This window comes from Enhydra lutris, unplaced genomic scaffold, assembly GCF_002288905.1.
Source record: "Enhydra lutris kenyoni isolate GAN:26980312 unplaced genomic scaffold, ASM228890v2 scaffoldscaffold9, whole genome shotgun sequence".
Lineage (NCBI taxonomy): Eukaryota > Metazoa > Chordata > Mammalia > Carnivora > Mustelidae > Enhydra > Enhydra lutris.
This window is the reverse complement of record NW_019154093.1, coordinates 3,221,523-3,247,128: the sequence shown is the minus strand read 5'-3', so window position 1 is coordinate 3,247,128 and position 25,606 is coordinate 3,221,523. Positions and strand designations below refer to the sequence as shown.

Below are 25,606 nucleotides of genomic sequence, written 5' to 3'. Positions count from 1 at the left end.
CCCTCTACCTGGGAATAATTTGCTGAGCCATAGGAGAACTATGTTTAATTTTTTGAGGAACTAGCTTTGTTTTCCACAAGAGCTGCACCACTTTACATTCCCACCAGCAATGCCTCCAAGATTCTATTTCTTCACATCCTCATCCAAACTTGTTGATATCTTTTTTTAAAAAGTTTATTTATTTATTTAAGTAATTTCTATACCCAACATGGGTCTCAAACTCAGGACCCTGATATCAAGAGCCACACCCTCTTCCCATTGAGCCAGCCAGGCAACCCCGTCTTTTTTATTTAAGCTATCCTTAGGGATATAAAGTAGTATCTCATTGTAGTTTCAATTTACATTTCCCTGATGATGTTGAGCATTTTTCCATGGGCTTATTGGCCATTTTTAAAATCTTCTTTGGAGAAATTTCCATTCATATCCTTTGCTTATTTTTTAATTGGTTTATTTATCATTTTGTTGAATGGTTGGAATTCTTTATATATTCTGGACTCTAGACTCTTATCGCTTCTTTGATTTGCAGATATTTTCTCCCATCCTGTGTGTTGGCTTCCTCTTTCTTTCTTTCTTTCTTTCTTTCTTTCTTTCTTTCTTTCTTCCTTTTTTAAGATTTTATTGATTTATTTGACAGACAGAGATCACAAGAAAGCAGAGAGGCAGTTGGGGGGGCGGGGGAAAGCAGGCTCCCGGCTGAGCAGAGAGCCCAATGCTGGGCTAGATCCCAGGACTCTGGGATCATGACCTGAGCTGAAGGCAGAGGCTTTAACCCACTGAGCCACTCAGGTGCCCCTGGCTTCCACTTTCTTGATTGTGTCCTTTGATGTTCAAATGGTTTAGATTTAGAATTTTTTTTTTTTTTAAGATTTTATTTATTTGAGAGAGAGTGACCACAAGCATGGGGAGCGGCAGGTCAAGGGAGAGAGAGAAGCAGATTCCCTGCTGAGCAGGGAGCTTGATGTGGGATTTGATCCCACGACCCTGGGATCATGACCTGATCTCAAGGCTTAACCAACAGCCACCCAGACACCCACATGGTTTTGATTTTGATGACATCCACTTTATCTGATTTTTCTTTGGCTGCTTGTGCTTTTGCTTTGGTATCTAACAGGTGCCTAGTCCAGGGTCCCTTGGATTTACCCCTATGGTTCCTTCTAAGAGATTTATAGTTTCAGCTCTTATATTTAGGTCTTTGATCCACTTTGAGTAAGTTTTTGCATATGGTGTGAGGTAGGGGACCAACTTCATTCTTTTGCATGTGGATTTCCAGGTGCCCCAGCACCCTTTGTCGAAAAGACTATGCTTTCTCTCCATAGAATGGCCTTGGCACTCTTGTTGGAGATCAGTCAAACGTATGGGCTTATTTTTGGACTCTCAATTTTATTCCACCGATGTGTCTCCCTAACGTTATGTCAATACCACTCTTTTTTTTTTTTTTTTAAGATTTTTTTTATCTATTTGAAAGAAGTTACAAGGAGGCAGAAAGGGAGGGGGGGGGGGGGGGGCGGGAGCAGGCTCCCCACTGAGCAGAGAGCCCGATGCGGGGCTCGATCCCAGGGCCCTGGGATCATGACCTGAGCCAAAGGCAGAGGCTTTAACCCACTGAGCCACCCAGGCACCCCAATACCACTCTATCTTGATTATCGTCATTACTGTGAATTTTTAAATCAAGAAGGCTAAGGCCTCCCAACTTTGTTCTTTTTTCAAGATTATTTTGACTCTTCTAGGTCCCTTAAACGTTGCTATGAATTTTAGGACCAGCTTATCTGTTTGTGCAAAAAAAGTAGTCAGAATTTCAAAAGAGATTGCATTGAATCTGTAGCTCACTTTGGGAATATTGTCACCCTCACACAGCTGGGTACGAATCCTGCCTCCACCACTTCCACACCCTCCCTGGGCCTCTGTTTCTACATTTGGAAAATGTAGAAAATGACAAGAGTTGAGAGGAGAATGTGAAATGGGCAGACATAAGGCAGCATGTCCAGGATGGGGTCCGGAGGGAAGTCCCTGCTCTCTTCTCTGGACTCGTGCAAAACTGACACTTGAAGTCAGTAGTGGTCTGTTCAGCCAGCGCAGGCCTAGTGTGGGGTCAGAGTTCGTGAATGTTTGGTGGGTGAATAAGAAGAGCCAGGGTAGAGAAGGGGGCCAGGCTGGGTCAGGCAACTGCTGGCCCGGATGGGATGGGTCCGGGAGAGTGCTTCCTAGCCTCAAAGGGATCTGCACACCAGGACAGTGGTGGTCTCTTCTTCAGGATTTGAGTCCTCTGAGCCTGTAGGGGACCCAGACCCAGAGTCTTCACTATGAGGAATTCATTGAAACTAAAGTGTCTTTACCCGTGACTATGGGCCAGGCAGCGTTCTGAGCATTTTACACATATTCCCTCACTTAAGGCTTATTGACAATCCCATGAAATACGTACTATCATCATCCCCATCTTAGAGAAGTTAAAGCACAGAGAGGTTAAGTGAGCTGCTGAAGGTCACACAGCTAATAAATATAAAGGTAGGATTCAAACCCAGAAAGTCTGGCTCCTAGGCCACACTTTTAAGCACCGCACTGTACAGCTTCTCAGAGAACAAGCAGCAGGAATCTGACCTTGGTAGGAAACCAAGGACTTAATTATCCCAATAATGATGATACAGGCACAGTACTTTACAGTTTGAAAAGCACATTATAGTATATAAATTGCTTTCAAGGCTATGGTCTTAATGGATCCTCCAATTTCTCTGTGAATAAGACGTTATTATCCCCTATTTGCCAATGAGAAATGAAGATCAAGAGAGGGAAAGTGGGGATTCAACAAGGTCTGTGCTCCTGTTACATCCCTGAATCCTCACACAGGCCTAGGAGGTGGGTATTCGCAGTAGTTGTGTTTCCATTTTACAGACGAGGAAACTGAGGTTCCAGGAAATGACTTTCCCAGGTCCTACAGCTTGTGAGTGAGAGCTGGGACTCCCTCCCTGGTCCGCCCGACTCTGGAGCTTGATCTGATCGCTGCTGGGCTCTGACCCCATTGAATGCTGGGCAGATTTAACTCCTGAGTGTTTGTGTCAGCCTTCTGGTCTTTTCCATCCCAGCTCCAGCCTTACAGACATGCCTGCAATTCTCAAGGCCTCCTGAATTCTCTGCTCAAGTGCCCACTCCATTAAGGTGCTCTCTACCATGAGTTTTTTGGCTTAATTATATGGTGTCGTTTGTTGTACTTAATGGGGAATCTGATTAATCACCTTTTTATTTATCCAAAGTCCTTCGATCTGCAGCCAGCGTCTTCTGGGAGAGCCTGTTTGTTGCTGGATTTTCTCTACCTGGATTGCCTTCCCATCCATCCCTGTCTGAAGTGGGGCTCCCTCATCCCAGGCCTTTGCTGCCCACTCCAGAGCCTGCTGGGGGGTCTCGGCATCGGGGGCATGGGACTGGGGATACCCCAACAGGCTGGGCATGGGCACGTAGGTGGAGGTAGTGTGGGCATCAGCAAGAAAAGGAGAGTCCTGGAAAAGTAGGACTCTGGGCACGTAGAGGAATTCTGGGCCCTGTCCTTAGTCTTCCCAGGAAGGCCTGGAGGTCAGGCCCCACATGACCACCCACCTCCAGCCCATCCTCACTTCGCCAGAGAGTGCCACACCCAAAGCACCCTGCTGCCTCGTCCCTCTGCTGGAACCTTCCCTGGCTCCTAGGTGCTCGTAGGATGAAGCCCTAGGTCTCCTCACCCCTCAGCTCCTAAGCCCCCAGGTGGTCCTTACCCCTGACATCTGGGATGTCCTGCTTGTCCCAGTTTGCCCAGAACTTTTGGGTTATATCCCTTAAAGGGCTGCACCCCAAGAAAGCCCCCAGTCCCAGGCAAACCGAGATGGTTCGTCACCCTGTCCGCACCTCAGGGGTTTTGCCCACGCTCATTTGTGGGCTCATTTGTCCCCTCTTAATTTCTTCTTTATTTTGTTTTTTCTTATAAAAGTATTACTGCTCAATGTGAAACCCTTAACTGAAATAGCTCTGGTTGAATCTCGGAGACCCTTCCCCCCGCCCCGCAAGAATCCTACTGTCCAGAGTCCGATGACCCTTTATTTTCCTTCTACAAAAAAATAGGATCCTACATCAAGGGGCCCCCGCAGCCTGCCTTTTCCCACCAAACCGCTCGGCACTCTTTCGCCCCCCCCCCCCCCACAACGTTGGAGCAGCTGCGTCGTGTCCTGAGACGTGGAGGCACCATCGTTTGCTGCGGACCCTCCTGAGGGACATCCAGAGCGAGTCGTGTGTCCTTATTTTTTTTTTTTTTTAGATATTTTTTTTTAATTTATTTATTTGACAGAAATCACAAGTAGGCAGAGAGGCAGGTAGAGAGAGAGGAGGAAGCAGGCTCCCCACTGAGCAGAGAGTCCGACGCGGGGCTCGATCCCAGGACCCTGGGATCATGACCTGAGCCGAAGGCAGTGGCTTTAACCCACTGAGCCACCCAGGTGCCCCCGTGTGTCCTTATTGTAGCCAGTTCAAGGCCAAAAGCTAAATATCACCTCCGCAAACCCTTCATGGACCCTCGAGGTGGCCTCGGCTTATTTTCTCCTCACTGTCCTCATTGAAGTAATACTAGTTACCCTCTGTGGAGCACTTAGCATGTCAGGCACTTGACAAGTGTCGTCTCCTTGAATTTTCACAGTATTTCCAGGAAGTGTGGGGACTGTTATCTGCATTTTACAGATGGGGAGACTGAGGCTCATAGATTGGAGATAAACCCAAGAGCGCCGTCTACTCACTGCATGAAACTGCCTCTGGTGGTTTTCCCAAAAATGCACTGGAGCGGGTGGTATTTGGGGCGGGGGGTGGTCAGAGCCCGTGTCAGCCATCCCCTGCTCCCCGGCTGTGAACCAGCATGGGACCAAATCCACTGGCATTGGTGAAAAGCCAGAGCTGGTAGCCACCAGCTTCTAATCCACTTCCTGCCAGATCCAGAAATTCGGGCAGGACATCCTGTTGGGAGGCAGGTGGCCCAGTAGCCCCAGATCCAAGGGGCGACTCTCCTGGGCTCCTGTGGACTTCTCTTGCCCTATTAGGGGGGCCTGGGCCACAGGCAGAAAGCAGGGAGCTCCAGGAGTGGAGATGAAAGGTCGGAGGGGGTGGACAGGGCCAGGGCTTGAAATGAATCTGGAAGATCCTTCAGTGGTCTCAACACTGCTGTGAAGTAGGCATCCTTGTCCCCGTTCCATGGAGGAGCGGACTGAGTCAGACTCCCAGTGCTGAAGGCCCCTGTCTGCCCCGCCCACATGGCCTCCCGCCGTGGTACCTGTGGGTTTGGACCAGACTGGATGAAGAGATGGGCCTGATGGCTTGGAGGGACCCTTTGATTTCAGACTGACCTTGGTATCACCCTGGGCTTCTAGGCAGGGTTTATGCAAATTAATGTAGATGTATGCTAATCAGACCACTGCCGGGCCTGTTCTAATGGTGTTGCCGGCTCAGAAGTGTAGTGGGATGGATCAGCACAGAAGGGGTCTGAGGAGTCCCCCAGCTGGGAAGGGTCAGCAGTCGCTGGGAGGAAGGGAGGGGTTGCCATGGAGACAGAGGCCCAGCCCCAAAGGCTACCTCCTGTGGGGACCAGGGCTGGCCTGGACCAGCCCTCTGAGACAGTCCTGGGCCCCCCTTAAGCCCCAGGCTTGTCTCCCAGGGCTAATTACGCACAAGTGAGTGGCCAGCTGCTCCCTGGCTCCCCCTGGCCCAGCTGAGGTACAGGGCTGGGCCACAGCAGGAGGGCATAAGGACAGACAGATGGCAGGCTGGGGGCTGGGGGGCTGGGGAAGCTGTCATGAGGAGGGAACAGGCTTGAGCAGAGCTACAAGGGCTGAGATTCCCAACTGCGCGGGCAAGCAAGCTGGCTTGGTAGCCAGGTCTCAGAGAGCCATGTGGTAGGGAGGAGTGAGGACTTGGCCGCAGTCTCAGCTCTCCTGTGTGTCCTTGGGCAAGCCCCTTTACTTCCTCGGCGCCTCAGTTTCCTTATCCAGTGATGAGGGTAGGACTAAGAAACCTGAGTTTGAGAGGTGATATACAGTAGATGCTCAATAATGATTCTACTAATCTGAAGCCCGTCGAGAGGTTATTTTGTTTTGTTTTCTAATGGGAAGGAACATCCCCCTCATCTTGCTCCTCTTCTACTTCCCTCTTCTCTGGGCTGCGGCAGATGTTCTGGTATCTTCCCTGAGGAGGGAACAGGCAGGACTGGCATCCCGTGATGACAGGAGCTGGGTCCTCTACTCTCACCACTGACTTCTCTCTCTCTCTTAGCGCACAAAAGGCTCTGGAGAGCTGTTTGTAGAATGAACAGATGTGAAGGACTGAGTGTAGTGTCTGGCACTAATAGGAGATTAATAAATGTTACCTGGTATGTCAGCACTGCCCATGGGAGCCGGGAAGGGGTGACTCATGAGAGCCCGCTCTATCTCTTCCGGAGCCCCTGACTGTCTCTGGAGAGAGGCGTGGTGGGTGGGAAGGAAGGTGAGTGTAGAGACAAGGACTTAAACCTGAGCTCAACCACTTCCTGTTTGAGTGACCTTGGGAGCCTGGCGGGGGGGGGGGGGGTCACTGTGAGCCGCCTCTGCAAAAGGGGAACCTGCCTGCAGGTTCCAGGCAGCCACACTAGGGCTGTAGGGAGCCCTCACCCCTTGTCCGGCTGGACCCGAGGAGAGGTGGTGACAGATAGGCGTGTAGTCAGGCAGGGGGAAGCAGGGCTGTGATGATCCAGGCAGAACCTAGGGGGAGACCTCACTAGGGGCTGGCAGAATCAACTTCTGGGGCAAAGGGGCCATTAGACCCTCAGCGGGGGTCACAGGACCCCAGTGGCTTGTCCCCTTCCGATAGGCAGGCTGCAGCACCGCCAGACCCAGACAGTGATTTGGAGCTACTGAGGCCCCCATTGTACAGATGGGAACATTGAGGCCTAGGGGGAGAGGCCTGACAGGACTCCGCAGCACATTCGAATCAGAGGAGACCTCAGATCCCCTGAGAACCTTTACTGCTTTTTCACATGAATCAACATTGAAAAACCTTTCTTAACGTTTTTGAAAGATCTTTGTTGTAAAAAAATTCCGATATACGGAAGTATGTCTAAGTGAAAGTATGAGTTTTCTCATGTCCCCATTCCCACTCCCCAGAGGGGACTTCTTGGAAGCTCCGTGGTATGTTTCCCAGGCTCTTGACTCTGCGTTTATACACGCACACTTAGTGTCTTTTTCATTTTTATTGTTGGGCTTTTTGTGTGTTTTTTTTGTTTTTGTTTTTACATAAATGGAATCCTGTTGTTTTGCTGCTTGTTTTTTGTTTTGGGGGGGTTTTTTTTTTTGCTTTTTGTTTTCACTTAACAGTGATAGCCTTGTCCATTTTCCAGCAGGATTCAGGTGGGGGCAGAGAGAGGCAGAAGGCTTGCAGAAACCCTGAAAGAGACAAAGAGAGCGTGTGTGTGTGTGTGTGTGTGTGTGTGAGTGTGTGTGTGTGTGTGTGTGTGTGTGTGTGTGCATGTGTTTGTGTGTGTGTGCGTGCTGAGGGTAGGAAGGGGTCCTCACAGGTCACCACACATGGTGGATGGGGAACCTATCAGAGAAGCCCCCCTCCTCAGCTCCCGGAGGGCTGTGGTGTTTGTCTCCAGACTTGCGCTCCCTGAGGAGGGAGCCACACCAGCCTGTTCGTCAACAGACACTCTGCTCAGGGCCTGACACATAATAGATGCTCAGGAAATTCTTGTTCAGTGAACTGCTGGTCCAGTTTTCCCTGCCCCTGCCAAAGACTGCCTGGTCTCTGGGACTGTTTCAGCTCCTGCTCAAAGGCTGTTGCCCTAGATGGACCCCAGAGATGGTCGCGAAGCGTCCGGGGAGGGGACGACTACTCATAGACCACTCGCCGCTATCTGGCAGTTTGCTCCGCTCCCTAATGAAGGGGTTGGACTGGTAGCTCTCCAGGGGTCCTTCTCTTTGGCTTCAGTCCCACTCTCTCATTTCATGGATGAGGGGCTGAGTCGAGTTTAATTTTGTCAGCTGCCTCAGAAATCCACTGGGAGAAGGGGGGCTTGAGCTGGGGGATGCAGCAGAGGCCGTTGCCATATACAGAGCCCCCCGGGGCGGGCCAGGCGCTGGGCTGAGAGCTTTCCACGCACTGTCTGACTTGCCGTGCGCTTCAGGACATTTTCCCAGGTTCAGGTTCAGAGAGGGGGAGTAGTTTGCCCAAGGTCTCACAGTGAATCAGAGACTGACCGGGGATGGAACTGAAGTTGGCTGGACCCCAAGTGGAGGGCTGGACCCCAAATAGGGAGCTGAACCCCAAATGGGGAGCTCTTCCCACCTCAATAACAGTACCAGGCTGGACCAAACCATTCTTTGAAAATGGTTTTCAGGGACCCCTCCCTCGTCATTCCCCCAGATGGCCTGACTTCTGTACCTAAGTCCCATGATGACATGGCTGGAATTTTGGCCAGGAAAGTCGTTGCAGAATTGCAGAATTGGCCGGCAAGGGCTTGGGCACCAGAGGCTTCTGATGGGTTCTGTGGCCCACAGCCCAACCCCCTCTCCCCCAGCCAGCTTCCTGGGGCTAGGGTGGGCCCATCTGCATCACTCACCCCTTGCCCCCCACCTGGTGTTAGGCTCCTGGGGTTGGCGTCTAGACAGGCTAGAGTATCCTACTGAGAACAGAGGCAGCCCTGACTCAGGGCTGAAGGTTCCCATGGCAACCGCATCCCCCTTGGCTGGCAGCTACCTGATAAATAAATAATCAGGAGGGGGTGGGGAGCTCAGGGCAGGGGAGGGGCCACTGGGTGGCTTCACTGGGGAAAGGAGAGGGGTGGGTTAGGCTTGAGGTAGGCTTGGTGGGGCCGGGCTGGGCAGGGAGGTTGGCTGGTAGTGTTGTAATGGCCCCGTGAGAGGACAGCAGTGGGAGAAAGTGGCCAGAGGTGAGAGGGATTCAGATGAGCAGGAGGGAGAACAGCATCTGAAGTTAAGGTTTCTGGCTTTTGCAGTTGGACACCTCATGGGTCCCAGACACTGGAAACGGGCCAGGTGTGAGCGCATCAAGTTCACAACCAGCCTTCTGATGGGTAGCCAGTTATAAAGGGGCTAGAGGCTGAAGGGAGAACAGGTAGCGCCCGAAGTTTGAGTGGGCACCTGTTTGCTTGGACGACGGAGCATAAAGAGGGCCTGGGAAATGGCCTGGGGGTGTTTTGACACTTAGGGTCCTGGCTGAGTGGGAGGGTGGAGACCGAGTTCCGTGTTGGCACCTGCGGCTGGGCTCTCACCGCCGGGAGTGCAGCGGTGAGCACCTCCGGCAGAAATCCCCACCAGGGAGTGTGCCTTCCAATGCAGGAGTCAGACCGTGAAAGGGTAAGGGAGTGGGTAGTACGGTAATCTGTGATAAGCGCCATGGAAACAATAAAGCAAGGGGAGACGGGGAGTTCTGCAGCAGGACATAATTTTAAATATTATCTGGAAAAAAAAAAAAACTACAACAACAAAAAACGGGGCACCTGACTGGCTCAGTTGGTAGAACATGCAACTCTTGATCTTGGGGTCGTGAGTTCTAGCCCCACATTGGGCATAGAGCTTACTTTATTTTTTTTTTTAATTTATTTATTTGACAGACAGAAATCACAAGTAGGCAGAGAGAGAGAAGGAAGCAGGCTCCCCACCGAGCAGAGAGCCCGATGCAGGGCTTGATCCCAGGACCCTGAGGTCATGACCTGAGCCCAAGGCAGAGGCTTTAACCCACTGAGACACCCAGGTGGCCCTAGAGCGTACTTTAAACATATATATAAATTAACAAATGATATGGAATCTCTCCACCACCATATGAGGGAGGTATCGTGAATGATACCCATTCTGCGGGTGAGGAAACTGAGGTGCAGGGGCGTGAAGTGACCGGCCCCGTGGCACGAGGATTCTTTTTTTTTTTTTCTTTTTTTAAAGATTTTATTTATTTGTCAGAGAGAGAGAGAGGAAGAGAGAGCAAGCACAGGCAGACAGAATGGCAGGCAGAGGCAGAGGGAGAAGCAGGCTCCCTGCTGAGCAAGGAGCCCGATGTGGGACTCAATCCCAGGACACTGGGATCATGACCTGAGCCGAAGGCAGCTGCTTAACCAACTGAGCCACCCAGGCGTCCCGTGGCATGAGGATTCTAACCGTGGTTCTGCTTCTAGCCCCTGAACCAGATCCTCACGTGCCCGTGGGCAGAGGAGCAGGTGGGAGGGAGGGCGTGGAGGCTATGAGAGCGTTGAGATAGATGAGGCATTCGCTGGAGGAGGAGCGGGGACCTTTTCTCTTTTGCTTTTTTAATGGAAGTGGCTTGAGTGTGCTTAGGAGCCAGTGGGAAGCATCCTGGGCAGAGGGAGAGGTTGAGTTACAGGCAAGAAGTTTCCAAGGATGGGGTGAGCACATGAGGAGACAGGAGATAGGGTCCAGAGTGGAGGCGGAGGCCCCTGTCGGAGGAGGGGGTGGGCAGGGGGCTAGGCAGAAGCCAGGTCCCCTGAGAGGGAGGCTGGAGGGGTCCCAGGAGGGCGGAGGACAGTGAGATCGGAAGTGGTCCATGGGCAAAGTGAGTTCTCCAGAGAAGTCTAGTTGGGTTGTGGGGTGGCGAGGAGGGCCTCTCGAAGTTGTGGTGATGGACCTGGCATTGTGGTGCTCCGTGTCCGCCCGGGGAGTGACTCCCTCCAGCAGCACTCAGCTGCTTTGCAAGCAGGGGACACTGTTAATTGGGTTTGTGCAGGTGCGGGCTTTTCCTGACAGGTGTGAGGGGAAGGCTTTGGGGTCTGTGAGTCAGGCTTACAGGTGAGGCTCATGAGGAGGTGAGGGGGCATCAGCAGTCCCAGCGAGCGCAGCGGGGATGTCAGGCTCCGGGGAATGCGAGGGGTGGGGGGTGAGAGGCAGAGGACTCAGTGGGCTGGACCCGGCGGGTCCCCATCACCATTAGGGCCGTTGGGAAGCCAGCTGGGGGGCGTCCAGCGGGGGCTGTCAACTTGGTGACTTCGGAGGCAGGGCAGTCCGCATGGTGGCCGTGGAGGAGCAGTGAGGGGAAAGGTCCCGGGGATGGTGTTTGAGAGTTGAGACGTTGAGGGGCTGGAGGGCGAGAGGGTGGCCCCTGGATGTCAAAGGATGCTGCAGGGATGAAACTCATTTCCGGGGAAGGGTAGGACCTGGAGGCTGGCGGATAACGGGCTCTCTGGGTCTGTAAGCAACTTAGGGATGTGAGAGGAGCACAGAGACAGTAGCATCCATGGGTGCAAATGGTGGGGGGGGGGCACGGGCTGGTTTGGAAGGGCTCATGGGGGGGGGGGGGCGGGGGGGGGGGGTCAGGCGAAGTAGCGCAGGGCCTTGAGGAGACGAGGGTGGGGTGCTGAGGGGCAGGCATGTGGGACTTACTCTGTGGGTCTGACAGATCCACACAGGATCTGGGTAACTTGTTCTCATCTGTCACTCGGGATGATCTGGGCACTCGTCCTTGTCCTGCTTATCTGGGGTCCTGGCAGGGGGCAGGGGGATCACTGGCAGGCCCAGGGGCCTCAGCGATTGCCCCAAGCTCTGCGGGTTGCCCTGATGAGGGAGTAACTCGACGGGTGCCTGGGTGGCTCAGTCGGCTAAGCATCTGACTCATCTCAGCTCAGGTCTTGATCTCAGGGTCCTGAGTTCAAGCCCCACATTGGGCTCCAGGCTGGTGCGGAGCCTCCTTCGAACAAACAAACAAACAACGAAAAACATGCAAAGAGAAAGCACTTGGACAGGGGTGCTGGCCAGCACCGCCCCCCACCCCCATCCCACAGGAGGCTGCATCAGTTGTCAACAGGACCTTCTGTCCTGGGCCTGGCCCACCTAGGAGAGAGACTCAAGACCTGGCTTACACGTTAAAAACAAACAAACAAACATCCCAAAGTCACTCTTTCCTTCAGTGCAGGTGCACTTGAAATTTTTTCGAAGGAGTTTCGAAGTTGCCATTATCCCCCTACTAGTCCTCCCATCAAACTGACAGGACACAACAGGCCAGTTAGGACTTAAATCACTGCGGCCCTCAGAAGATTGTTCTAAGCTGGTGCAACCAGATGGGGAAGATAGTCCCCCTATTTGTTTGTTCTTTATTTGGTAATTAGTCGCATCTCACAGCTGCACAAGCAGAAGTTCTGGAATATCTGACTTGGCTTTCTAATCAAAAATAATAACTTTAGGATTGAGATTATTTATAAGATGCAGAATCTCAATTAAAAAATATATATGGAGGGGCACCTGGCTGGCTCAGTTGGTAGAGCGTGGGGCACTTGATCTCAGGGTCGTGAGTTTGAGCCCCGCATTGGGTATAGAGTTTACTTTAAAAAAAAACTAAGTTTACACCTGGGTGGCTCAGTAGGTTAAGTGTCTGCCTTTGGCTCGGGTCATGATCCCAGGGTCCTGGGATCGAGTCCTACATCGGGCTCCCTGCTCAGTGGGGAGTCTGCTTCTCCCACTCCCTCTCCCCCTCCCCACCGCTCATTCTCTCTCTCTCTCAAATACATAAATAAAATATTTTAAAAATATATTAAAAATGTAAAAATAATTAAAAAACAAAGCTTAGGGGCACCCGGGTGGTGTAGTTGGTTGAGCGGCTGACTCTTGGTCTCAGCTCAGGTCCTGAGCATTAGCATTCAGGTCTGGGTGGCCGTGCCGACTACACTGGTGTATGGGCGTCCATTTCCCACCCATCTCCCCAACTAGACTGAGTTCCCGCGGAGCAGGCACCAGAGCTTACTCCCTTCTGCACGCAGCGCCAGCACAGGACCTGACGCAGAGCACATGTTCTGTGAACAAGTAGGTAGACAGTGACCCCCGAGGCAGATGAGGTTGGAGGGAGGGTGGAGGGAGGCCAGAGTGTCGGCTGACAGTGACCAGAATGGCCAGGGCTCCATATTCAGGGGGAAGAGTCATCCCTCTGGCCAATCAGGGAGGTCTTTCTGGAAAAGGAGGGAATTGTGCTGTACTTTGAAGACCAAGGAGGACTTGCATAGCGGAAAAGGGAAATGCAGGCAGGACTTCAGCTGTTGTTTGAGCCACTCGGGGAGCAGGAGCTGGCTGGGGAGAGAGGAGTGGGGCAGCTCCCAGCAAGCCTGCGGTGCCCATCTGAGGAGCTCCCACTTGTTGCGTCTTCTCCTAATTAGTCACCATTTATTAAGTTTAGTCGTCCGTTAGCCTGTGTGATGTCTCCATATCCTCACAACGACTTCTCAGGGGAGGGATTGCCTTCCCTATTACCGTTGAAGAAATAGTCTCAGAGAGGGAAAGTAACTTGAATGAAGTCGCAGAGTGGCCACTTGAACCTGAGCTTTAGTGACTCCAAAGCTTTTCGTGGGAACTGTCCCCCTGTTCGCTATGTTAGTGAGGTCCCTGGGAATCCAGAGTGTTTGGAGCAGGAGGCCAGGGGTGCAGCAGGGTGACCCCATGTTTTAGGAGGGCATTTCCAGGCAAGGCCTCTCCCCAGCTACACTATGAGCCTGGGCAAGTCTGTCTTGGCCACCTCCTCTGTCCTCTGATGGCAGCCTCCGTGCCAGGAACAGATGCCAGCTGAGTTGAGAACATCAAGTGGACCCCAAGCCAGCAGGGGGCTCCCCAAGGCCTGGCAGAGTCCGGGTGAAAAGGAGAAGAGCAGAAGTGGGGCAGGAGAAGTGGGAGCAGGGAACAACCTGGGGAGTTTCTCCCCCAAGGTCAGCAGACCACTGGGGTCAAAGCAGGAAGGGCTCTTAGAGTCCTGTAGTCCATGGTCTCTTCTGTACAGAAGAAGGAGCTTGAGAGAAGGTGGGGAAGGTGGCCTGCCCCAGGGCACCCAGGAGTCTGTCAGACTCTCAACCGGAATCCACACCTCAACTCCCAGGCCAGTGCCAGCAGGGAAAGGTGATGGGTTGGTGCCAAGGTGGGACAGGTGGCAGAGAAAAGCAGAATGACTGCCCAGCTCTGCCACCTCCCTGTAGTGTGACCTTGAGCAAGTCACTTCCCTTCTCTGAGCCTCATGGTCTCTTGCTTGAGAACAAGATCATGATCCCAGCTCTGCCTTTCTGACAAGGAGCATCCAGTGGGCGATGAACTTGGAAAGCTCTTTGCAGTCTGTAGGGCCCTGCGGGAGGAGTCACCAACAAGAGGCAGGCTGGCGCCAGGTGGGTGGGTGCCAGGGCTAGGCCTGCAGCTTCCTGGGTCTCTGCCCAAGCTTTGCCATCTGTGTGGTAGCGCCAGCACCCCCGCCCCCCATCTCCCTGCCAGGAAAACGGCTTCTGGGATCTTCTCAATCAGAATCTTCCCTGTCCCTTCCCAGCCATATCCCCTCCTCTCCCCTTCCGTTTAAATCAGGACTTTGGTATATGTGCTGCCGAAGCGAGCACTAAATCAGGACTTTGGGTTGCAAGTGACAGAAATCACATGTACAAGGAGGGAGAATTAATTTTCAGCGTGGCTAGACCCTCAGGCCAAAAACTACATGGCCTGGAGACTCCCCTTGAGTATTCACTCTTTCTCCCTCTCTGTCCCTTTGAGATGGCAAAGACGGCCACCAGCAGCAGCGAGTCACACTGCACCCATTCAGATACGCTGGCAGACAGCATCTCTGTGCCGGCTGCTCCGGCAGCTCTCCGGGGTAACTCTCGGGAGCTGGCCACAGGGCGAGTGCCCAGCCCTGACCAGATCCCTGTGTGTCAGTTATCTGGTCGGGATTGAGTCGTGAGCCCACTGCTGAAATTAGAGGTGGGCTCAGCCCCACCCAAGCCACAGGGACTGAAGGTCTGGGAGGTGGTTTCCAAAACAGAGAGATGGGTTCTGTCAGCACGAGCAGAGGTGTTGGACAGTCAGTAACAATGGAGGTCACTGGCACCTTCGTTCTTAATGAATCAGCTGAATCATTGAACCAGGGGCTCCTGGAAAGGGTCGATTGACTGAGTCCTGTATCGGTTAACTTTTGCTGGGTAACAGATCATTCTGGAGCAGTCATTTTGGGATTTTTGTTTTGTTTTGTTTTTAAGATTTTATTTATTGATTTGTCAGAGAGGGAGATTGAGCACAAGCGGAGGGAGTGGTGGGTAGAGGGAGAAGCAGGCTCCCTGCTGAACAAGGAGCCAACGGGGAACTCGATCCCAGGACCCTGGGATCACGACCACAGCTGAGGGCAGACGCTCCACCAACTGAGCCACCCAGGCATCCCCTGGAGCAGCCATTTAAAATAATCATTTTATTTAGCTCTTGATTCTGTAGGTCAGCTGGAAGATTCTTCCGGTCTGGCTACGTGTTTTTGGTCAGTTGGTAGGTTGGCTAGCATTGGAATGATCTAGAATGGCCTCACTCACATGGTTGGCGGGCTGTCATGGGCAGTGGGGAGAGGGCTTGGTTCTCCTCTCATCCTCCAGCGGGTCACAGGGGCTCTTCCGCATGGTGTTGTCCGTGTTACAAGTATAGCTACTGGGCAATCTCTAGGGCACACGCAAGTTTTTCAAAAGATCGTCACTTGCACTGCGCTGCCTAAAGTCCCACTGGGCAAAGCAAGTCACATGACTAAGCACAGAGTTAGTGGAGAAGGGTGCTGCCACAGAGCACGGAGATGGGGAGAGAAAGAGCTTGAGGTCAATTTTGCAACCTAGGACAGCTCCCTTGGGGAAGGGAAGTAAAAACAAATCCCTTTCTCTGCAGCGCATGGATTCCACGGGCCAGGGCAGCCTCCAGATAGCAGTGCTTGGAAAAGCGGACTCAGGTCCAGGAACTTTCCTGGGCCCTTCAGGGCGGCAGCTCCGCTCTTGGCCAGGGCTGGGGGAGGTGGTCTGGATCCTAACTCCACCTGCTCTCAGCCCCACGTGGGGCAGGGGCAGGTGCCAATGGGGAGGGCCTCTTGGCAGGGAGGAAGGTGTTCTGAACCCCAGCTCCCTCCTCCCGTCCCCGAAGTGATGACCAGGGTCTCAGTCCGTCCCCCCAGACTTGCTTCCATCTCCCCATCTCCGTGTGGTCTGGGAGAGCTGGGATGGCTCTGAGACTTGTGAGCAGTCAGGCCATGGTGGCTCGTCACCATGGTAAGTGGTGTGACCTGCTGCATGAGGTCCAGGGGAGCGTCCCTGTCCTTCCCTTCCAGGCCGTGACCGTGGCCTCAGCCTGCTCTCTCCCACAGGTCGCTGCGCTGGAGCGGCAGATCTTTGACTTCCTGGGCTATCAGTGGGCTCCTATCTTAGCCAACTTCCTGCACATCATGGCAGTCATCCTGGGCATCTTTGGCACCGTGCAGTACCGCTCCCGGTACCTCATTCTGGTATGGCTCCCTCGGCCCCTCCCACGCCCCTGCTCCTCCAGCCAGAACTGCCCCCCCACCCCCGCAGTGCCCAGACCCCTGCTCTCTCTTAGCTCCAGCCTATTCCCAATGCTTCTTTGCTCAGCAGAAAGACGAGATTGATATTTTCCCTGAAGGATTTCCTAGGGAAAAATCCAAATATTAACCATCTGTGTCATTTAGTGAGTGCCTGCCATGTGCGAAGCTAAGCGTTTCGCATGTTTCACTCATCTTTACAACAGCCCTGCAAGGGGTATCTTACTGTCTCCATTTCCCAGGTGAGGAAATGAGGCTCAGAAAGGTTGCGAGGCTTCCTAAGGTCACACAGCTAATAAGTGGCAGGATTAGAGCATCAAATCCTGAGTGAAGTCTCCATCAGTAAGTCAGTGGAGGGACGGACTTCATCTTCCTTAGTTCTCAGGTTGCTTTGAGAAGGCTGGCTTGGCTTTGGTCCTTTGCTGTTCATCGAGAATGTGGTCTGATGGCAAGTGGGGCCTTTTTTTTTTTTTTTTAAGATTTTATTTATTTATTTATTTGACAGAGACACAGCGAGAGAGGGAACACAAGCAGGGGGAGTGGGAGAGGGAGAAGCAGGCTCCTTGCTGAGCAAGGAGCCCGATGCAGGGCTTGATCCCAGGACCCTGGGATCATGACCTGAGCCAAAGGCAGACGCTTAACGACTGAGCCACCCAGGTGCCCCACAAGTGGGGCTTAGAGGTCATTGCCTCCTGTGCTCTGATCCCAGGAGTGGATTGTGTCCCTGGCTCCCTCCTCCTGCTTCCTCTGCCCAAGCCCTGGTCCTTGATGGTCTCTGTTAAACTCCTATTTTCAGCTAGGCTCACCCTCTTCCCCTGTTCTTCCTCAGTGACATGTTCACATGCCTCTTTGGAGGGAAAAGCCTTCGAGTTGCCTTATTACACACATGCTTGACGCCTGTGATGACGACGACATGCTTTGCCATTCCTGCCACAGCCCATTCTGGCTCATTCTTGGGCTTTGCCCACCTCCTACAGGCTGAGCTCCCAGAAGCCGGGTGAGCAGCACCCTTCGAAAACTCTGTCTCATCCTGGATGGGAGAATCCTTCTCTCTGGCTCTCAAGAAGGCCCCAGGCACTCCTACAAGCGGTGCTGTGTGCTGGGAGGCAGCAGCGGCATGGCAGGCCCAGGACTTGGGTGGAGACACCCCGCTCCTCTCCAGCATTCCAGAGCCGGGCTGTGTCTGTTCTTCTCCGAAGAGTGCATTGGATTAGCTGCCAGAGGACTGGAGCTTGAGGAGCAGGCCCACCTCTTCCCAGCTGTGTGATCTTGGCAAACTTAAACCTCCTCTCTAGGGCTGATATAGGTTATCCTTAGAGGGAGAGCAGTGCCTTCCATGCAGGGCTGTTGTAAGGACAGGACGAATGTAATAATGATTTGTAAACTAAAGTGCTCTCTGCATGAGACAGTGTCATCACTTCCCCTTGCAAAGGTCTCCTCAGTCCCTGAGCTCTGGCTCCATTGACACGCCCCATCCCCCCGCTCCTCCACGCCCCACCCTGATCTCACCTCTCCTCTCCCCAGTATGCAGCCTGGCTGGTGCTCTGGGTTGGCTGGAATGCATTTATCATCTGCTTCTACCTGGAGGTTGGACAGCTGTCCCAGGTAAGCCTCAGGCCTGGCAATGCCAGAGGGCAGAGCCTGACCTTGCCCATCCCCTAGCCAGGGGCTCCTAGTTTAGTCTGGGGCTTCATATCTTGAAGAGATCTCCCTCTATACACTCGAATGATCTATACTCCGCAGACCCTACCCCCACATTTTTTGTTTCTGCACTTCTCAGAAACAAATAATGGGACAGATAAGGCTGAGGGGCCGTGAAGATGGGCCAGGTCGCACTTGATCACAAGCTCAGTAGAAATCAACCACTTGCAGTGGTCCTGGAAAGTGCCCTGGGGCCTTACACATGTTCAGGGCCCTTTGTACTGCTTAGGCTACAAAGATTTGTGTCCAGTTCTGATCAGTATTTTCAGAAGGGAAAGAGATGAAGTAAACTTAGGGAAATCAAGTGGACCAGGTCCTGTGCAGAACTATGGAAGAAAGGGGACGTTTTTAGATTGTGTAAGAGCAAGTCCAGAGGACACAACTTCTGTTTTTAGTACACAAGAGGGGAAAATATATGAATGGGAGCATTGGCTTTGTAGTTCCGTTAGATCTAAATCCCAGCTCCAACATTTCCAAGCTGTGTGACCCTGGGCATGTGGCTTACCCTCTCTGAGCTTGAGTTTCCCTGTCTGGGGAGTGCAGATAACTGCTTCATGTGATTGCTTCAGGGGATGAAATGAGATTATACATCTCAGGGCTTGGCACCTGGTCAGAACTCGGTGAATATTAGTTAACAGGCTGCAGGAGAGAATGGAGAGATCATGCTGTGGTGAGAACCTCTGATCTAGGGTGGCCCTTTCTGCATTCCAGATGGGGACACCAAGAACTAGAGAGGATAGGTTTGCCCAGGGCCACACCCAGAGAGCGGTGGAGAGGCTGAACAGGCTGTGAAGGAGTCTGTTTTGAGGATTTCACCTATGGCTGGAAAACTGGACTCAGTCGCTGTTAGTGTCCTTCACATCTCTGAAACTTTGGGGCTCCTGTGGGTCAGCACTAGCCCTTTCTGCCTCTGGTGGAAGTGTGAGACCTATGTAGTCATCAAGTGCCACCTACTGGCCAAATATAGACTTGCAATAACGGACTCTGTCCGTACCCTTCAAATCAAGCCAGGAGAGGAGACTGCTTCAACAGTCCAGGTGTGAAGTAGATCTTATATAAAGTTTCCTGGGGCCTGAAGAAGATGCCCCCAACCCCTGGCCCCAGCTCAGTATCCTAGGCCCCTCTGCCCCCAGGACCGGGACTTCATCATGACCTTCAACACATCCCTGCACCGCTCCTGGTGGATGGAGAATGGGCCAGGCTGCCTGGTGACACCTGTCCTGAACTCCCGCCTCGCCCTGGAAGACCACCATGTCATCTCTGTCACTGGCTGCCTGCTTGACTACCCCTACATCGAAGCACTCAGCAGTGCCCTGCAGATCTTCCTGGCTGTGAGTCCTCCTGTCCCCCCAGCCCACACACTCCCAGAGGTGAAGTCCACCCCAACCCCTTTGTTTAGCTCTAGTTAAGAAAGGGAGAACCTGGATCTTCCAGCCTGTCTGTGCTTCTGTCTGGCTCTGCCTCCGTATCTTGTATCTCCTCCCTTCACCCCTGCCCCAGCTCCCATTCCAAGAGTGAGTGGGTTTAATGACTAGGATGAGTCATCAGACCATGAGTCAACCCAGTCTCCAGTGTATCCGCTGTGTGACCTTGGACAAGTCATTTGCCCTCTCCAAGCTTATATGCTCATTCACAGAAAGGCGTGACCACATCAACTGTGTAGAGTTGTGAGACTGAAAGAAGAGTGGCTCCAAGATGATAATATAGTTCGCAGGCTTGCCTTCAGCACTCCACACATCCAAAGCCACAAAATCCTCATTCCTCTTAACCCGTCAGTAAAGTATTGCCCAGGTCCAGCTGGGAAAACTGAGGCTCAAAGAGGTAAAATAATGACTTGTCCAAGTCCACTCACAGAACACAGAATGGAACCAGATATGTTTGACTGTAAGGCCCAAGCATTTAACTTGAAGTTGTTATGGTTTGGTGTTCATCCTCGCACACCCCACCCCTCCCGTCCTACTGGGCCCGGCCAGGCGCCAGGTGGAGGAAGAGCTTCTGTCTTCTTTCCTTCCACCCCCAGCTCTTTGGCTTCGTGTTCGCCTGCTACGTGAGCAAAGTGTTCCTGGAGGAGGAGGACAGCTGTGAGTGCCAAGCCCCTAGGGAACGGGGATGCCTGGCCACACACCACTCCATGCCTTCAGCACCCTGGACAGAGCCCTGTGCTGCCTGGGAGGCAGGGAAACCTGGGTTGGCCAACTGGCTCCTCTTAGTGGGGGAGAAGAGGTGGCAGGGGTGGTGGGGGTCTGCATAGCCAGCACATTCTGGGCTGTGACCCAGACATCCAGTGCACGGCTCCAGCACTACTCTCCACCCACTCCTCTTAGGTTCTGCCCCTCAGAGGAGCTCCCCGAGGCTCACCCCTACCAAGGAACACGGGTGCCCAGCCTCGTCCCCCCACTACCCTCCACCTCCACCTCCCAGTCTTGCTCGCTTAAGTGGCTCAAGCCCCCTCCACTCCCACCTTCCAGGTCTTGCCCCCTTAAGTGGCTCAAGCCCTGCTCCCTTGAAGGACGGCCCATCCCCGAGGCTCTCTATCTACTTGGGCTTTGGCCCATTCTGGCTGAGCTCCTGCGAGTCTCGTTCTGCTCCCCATAGGACCAGCAGCAAAGCCCCCCCCCCCCGGCACTGTACTGGGGTCTGACCCCCTCAGATTCTTCCTTTTCAGCACCCAGCCTCCCATAACTCATACCCCACAGGCCTATCCCTAACTATGCACCACTTCCCCTTCCGCAGTTGACTTCATCGGTGGCTTTGACTCCTACGGATACCAGGCGCCCCAGAAGACGTCGCATTTACAACTGCAGCCTCTGTACACGTGGGTCACGGCGCCCAGCGGGCTGGGGTGGCGGGATTGAGGTGTTCCTGTAGGGGAAAGACAGGCAGGGTGGAGCGGGGAAGGCAGCCGGATCTCTCTGCCCCATACTTTCAGCGTCCACTTCCCTAACCTGCCTTTGTTTCCTGCAGGTCGGGGTAGCTTCTGTCCCGCGCCCATCCAGTTGCCACGAGCTTGCTGGCTAGACTGAAGCAGCTGGCGCGAGCTTGGGCCAAAGTAGCAGGCGCGCCCCCTGGCGGCTCGCGGACCGACTGCAGCCTGCGTGGGCTGAGTGCGCCGCGGACTTGGACTTGGCCCTTCGCAGCCCGACTCCAGGGATGCGGGCGGGCCGGGAGGGGTAGGGGATCGCGGGGTTTGTATTTTTTTTATCTCAGCCTTGGCGTGCGCTGGGGCCTCCCTCCCTTCTCCAGCCTCTCTCTTTCGAAACCCTTCACCCCACTTCCGGTCCCCTGTCCAGAGAGAAATGGCATTCACCCCGTCCACCACACTTTCACCAGCCCTGGGGAGAGTTACTGTGAACTAGAAGCAGGAGTCCTGGGTTCCAGTCGCAGCTCCATCACCAACTGTCTGTGTGACATCTGGCAAGGCCCTTCTTTGCCCTCTCTGGGCCTCAGTTTCCCTCAATTAAAATAACCTCTTAGCAGATGGAGCTCTTTCTAGCCTTTTCATTTGACTCTTAATTCCCGGGACTAGGCTGGGATTAAAATTCCCATTTTGCAGATGTGGAAACTGAGGCCCGGAGATATGAAGCGATTTGCTTGAGGCCACACAGCTAGGCTTTTGGAGGAGGCAGGCCTTGAACACAGTGTACCTTCTGTAGTTTCAGACTCCAAAACCCAGTGCCTGGTCTCTGAATCCCATTTCCAAGCCCCCATCCAGATGGAACACTCTAAAACCCATGTGATCTACATCACACACACCACCACCACTTGCCAGCGCCTCTCTTGAAGCAATATACCTGTTCTCCTGTTGGGAACCAGATGAACAGAGCCCAGAGCCCTGAGTTCAGCCTGACCCACAGGAAAGCCCTCCTAGACTCGGCCCCTGTCCACCCTGGGCCAACGTTTGAAGGTCATGCCAGTAGGGGAAGGGAGCATATCTCAGCCACCCCATCCCCTTCCGGGTCCCTGAGGCCGGGTCTGCTGCAGCCATGATCCCCTGTCCCCTCAGCAACTCCACCACCCCCGATGGCTCCATCCACCTCACCCATTGGAGGACCTGTAGTTCCAGAATGGAAGACAGCTGGTCAGCACCTACCAATCACCAGTTTTCAAAGATCACCAGCGTTTATGACCACTCCAATGTCCAAGAGAAACCTCTAACAAGCCCAGAAGGAGTTGTGAAGAGGCAGACTGGGCATGTGGGTCATTGTGTGGGGTCGGGAGGACCAGCACCCTTGAGAGCAAACAGATGAGAGCTCATTCTCCCCATCTCCTTCCACAGACACCCCTGAGGACCTTGCTTCCTGTGTATGGGCTGTAAGTCCAAGGGCAGGAGGGGCAGGCCTCAGCTTCCCAGTCTGTACAACAGGAGTGGCCCTGGATAAGGAGGGAGGGCAGAAGGCACGGGGGAACTGGAGGGAAACGCATGGTTTGTATGCCTGAGCCCATCCACGGCGACCTCTCTCGCTCTCTACCCTCTGATCTAGCCTTCCTTACATCTAAGGCCAAAGTATCTGGAGCTAGGACCCCATCCTGCTATCCCCTCTGCAGTGCTGTGCCACGGAGCCAGCCCCAGGAGTTCCACTGGCCACCCCGGGCACTGAGGTCCCCTATGGTCTTCCCAGGTAGCTAGGAGTTCCGCTCAAGAAGGGGGCAGCTCCCTTCGGGCCTGGCTGCTATCCTGCTTCCAGGCCAACTCCTGCCTCCAACCCTCTCCTCCCACCCCCACTCCCCAGCCTCCTTTCTACTCAACGGGTTTAGCCACTGGTGCTTTGAAGCCTTTTGTTTTTATAAGATGGTTTTTGCAAGGGACCAAGTTCTTTTCCCACTGGGACCTTGCAAGGCAGGGAGCGTTCCCTGGTTTCTGTGCAGGTGGGTTCATTAAAGATGGTGTTTTCTTCTCTATCATCCTGTCCTGCCCTGTGAGTCACCAGGGTCCCTGCTTGAGGGTGAGCAGGGGCTGGGAGTCAAGGTCACTGCCATTATCATTCCTGGGGCCCTGGCCTGTGCTGGCTGGCTCTGTAGCTTTTGGAAGTCACTCTCCCTCACTTTCCTCATCCATAAAATGCAGAGGCGGGGCTCAATCAGTGGGTTCCCAAACCTGGCTCACAATCCCTTGGAGAGTCTCTATTTTTCTGATTAAGTGGAGTGTAAGTTGGTGCTTCCAAATATCCTTTGCATCTCATGTCTGCCCTTTTCCTGACAGCTCAGTTCCTGAGTTAGAATGAGTGGCAGAAAGTGCTTTAGACACAGAGCCCTGGACAGCCTGGATCTTTTCTGGCAACAGGGCCAGAATTGATATTTTGAATATTCAAAATTTTCTTTACTTTTATGATTAGATGATAGGTATATACGGTACAGAATTCAGAAAGTTCCAGGAGTTTATATCTTTTTACCTATTTTTCGTATCTTTCCAAAGACAGACAGTTCTTTGTCAACTGACATAAATATTTTTTCCCCTTTTCACACAAATGGCAACATGCTCTACTCAATCTTCAACTTCCTCCTTAACTCTGAACCTTGGAAATCTTTTCCCAAGAATACACGTGGAGTTGCCTCCCATTGTGATTTGGTAGAATTAGGACTTGCGTGAAGATTCCCAGGTAATCCCGAAATAGAGGTTCTACAAAGATGCCCCAGGTTCATCACGGAAACTTCTGTGGACCCCTCCTGGTCTTGGAGGTCGGAGGAAAATCAGTCACAGACACCGTCTTCAAGGACTTTATGGTTTAGTGGGGAGCCCACAGGATGGGACTGCAGAAGAGTGAATGCTGCTGGCAGGGGGTCAGTGCTGAGGACAGGCCGGAGTGAAAGGCTTTTGTTAATAGCTCAGGCGAGAGGTCACCTGAGTGTCCTGGACAGGGCTACCAGCATGAGCACAGATGTGGAGGTAGGGGAACACATGTCGGGGGAGGGGAAGGATAGCCTGGGACAGATTGACTGGAGATGTGATGGGGAATGTGTTAGTTTCCCATTGCTGCCATAGATTACACATTAGTATCTTTTTTTTTTTTTTTTTAAGATTTTAAAAATACGTGAGAGAGACAGCAGGAGCAGGGGGAGCGACAGGCAGAGGGAGAAGCAGGCTTCCCTCTCAGCAGGGAGCCCCATGTGGGGCTCAATCCCAGGACCTGGGATCATGACCTGAGCTGAAAGCAGACACTTAACTGTATGAGCCCCCCAGGAGTCCCCACAACATTAGTGTCTTAATACAAATTTATTGCCTTATGGTTCAGTAGAGGTTGGGCATGGGAGTCTTACTGGGGTAAAATCAAGATGTCTGGAGGGCTGCGTTTCTCTCCAGATGGTCTAGGGGAGAATCCATGTCCTTGCCTTTTCTAGCTTCTAGAGCCTACCCCTGTTTCTTGTCTTGTGGCCCCTTCCTCCATCTTCAAAGCCAGCAATGTCCTATCTCTCTGACCCTCCTTCCATCGTCACATCTCTATCCACAGCCATGAAAGTTTCTCCACTTTTAAGGGCTCATGTCATTAGGCTGGGCCCAACCAGATAAACCAGGATAATCTCCCCATCTCAAAGTCCCTTTTGCCTTGTAACCCATTCACACATTCCAGAGGCTAGAATGTAGACACCCTTGGGAGCCATTGTTCTGCCTTCCAGGATAGGAGTTTTATCCAGGTTATAGCAGCCTTGATGTCAAATCAGAGCACATTGGCCTGAGTGATGTAGATGGGAGCTACTGAAGGATTTTGAGCAGAAGCTGCTCCGTTAGAGCTGTCTTTATGGGAGAAGATATTTGCAAATGACATACCTAATAAAGGGTTAGTATCCAAAATACATAAAGAACTTACAAAACTCAACACCCCAAAAAATAGTTAATTCAGTTTAAAAATGGGCAGAAGACATGAGTAGACTTTTTTCCAAAAAAAAAGACATACAGATACATGAAAAGATGCTCAACATCATTAATCATCAGGGAACTACAGACCCAAACTGCAATGAGATACGACTTCACGCCAGTCGGAATGGCTAAAATTAACAACAGGAAGCAGCAGGTGTTGGAGAGAATGTGGAGAAGGGGAATCCTTTTACATTGTTGGTGGGAATGCAAGCTGGTGCAACCACTCTGGAAAACAGTATGGAAGTTCCTCAGAAAGTTCAGAAAAGAACTACCCTATGACCCAGCAGTTGCACCACTAGGTATTCATCCAAAGGATACAAAAATATGAATTTGAAGTTTTTAGCAGCAATGTCCACAACAGCCAAATTACGGAATGAGCCCAAATATCCAACAACTGGTGAATGATGAAGAAGATGCAGTGTCTACATACAATGAGATACTACTCAGCCGTAAAAAAGAGTGGAATCTTGTCATTTGCAACAACACACATGGAGCTAGAGAGTATAATGCTGAGTGAAATAAGTCAGAGAAAGACAAATACCGTATGATTCCATTCATGTGTGGAATTTAAAAAACGTTAGAGCTGTCCTTTAGCAAGAACTGGCAGGGCTGGAAGCGTGGGGTGGAGGAGAAAGGCAGAGAGCAGTGTTTTATCTGGAAGAGACCTCAGATTTCTCCCAAGCCTCTGTAGATGTGTGTTCTGGGGATCTGGCTGTGACCATGAGCTCTGTGTAAATTTGGGAGCAT

General features: G+C 52.6%; 1 protein-coding gene across 5 annotated transcripts in view; it reads left to right on the top strand.

The window, feature by feature from the left end:
• Nucleotides 1-22,905, top strand: part of LOC111143070 (sodium/potassium transporting ATPase interacting 1) — a 41,162-nt gene extending 18,257 nt beyond the window's left edge. The window contains exons 2-7 of one of the 5 annotated variants that reach the window (XM_022496521.1): nucleotides 16,114-16,251; nucleotides 17,830-17,910; nucleotides 19,140-19,337; nucleotides 20,027-20,087; nucleotides 20,740-20,821; nucleotides 20,971-22,905. In XM_022496521.1, the coding sequence (XP_022352229.1) occupies nucleotides 16,114-16,251; nucleotides 17,830-17,910; nucleotides 19,140-19,337; nucleotides 20,027-20,087; nucleotides 20,740-20,821; nucleotides 20,971-20,980 (570 nt within the window). In that variant the 3' untranslated portion in view covers nucleotides 20,981-22,905. Of the gene's footprint in view, nucleotides 1-16,113; nucleotides 16,252-17,829; nucleotides 17,911-19,123; nucleotides 19,338-20,026; nucleotides 20,088-20,739; nucleotides 20,822-20,970 lie in introns of those variants that run through there. The other 4 variants (XM_022496524.1, XM_022496522.1, XM_022496523.1 and 1 more) reach the window with 4 other exon arrangements.
• Nucleotides 22,906-25,606: the final 2,701 nt, after the last annotated feature.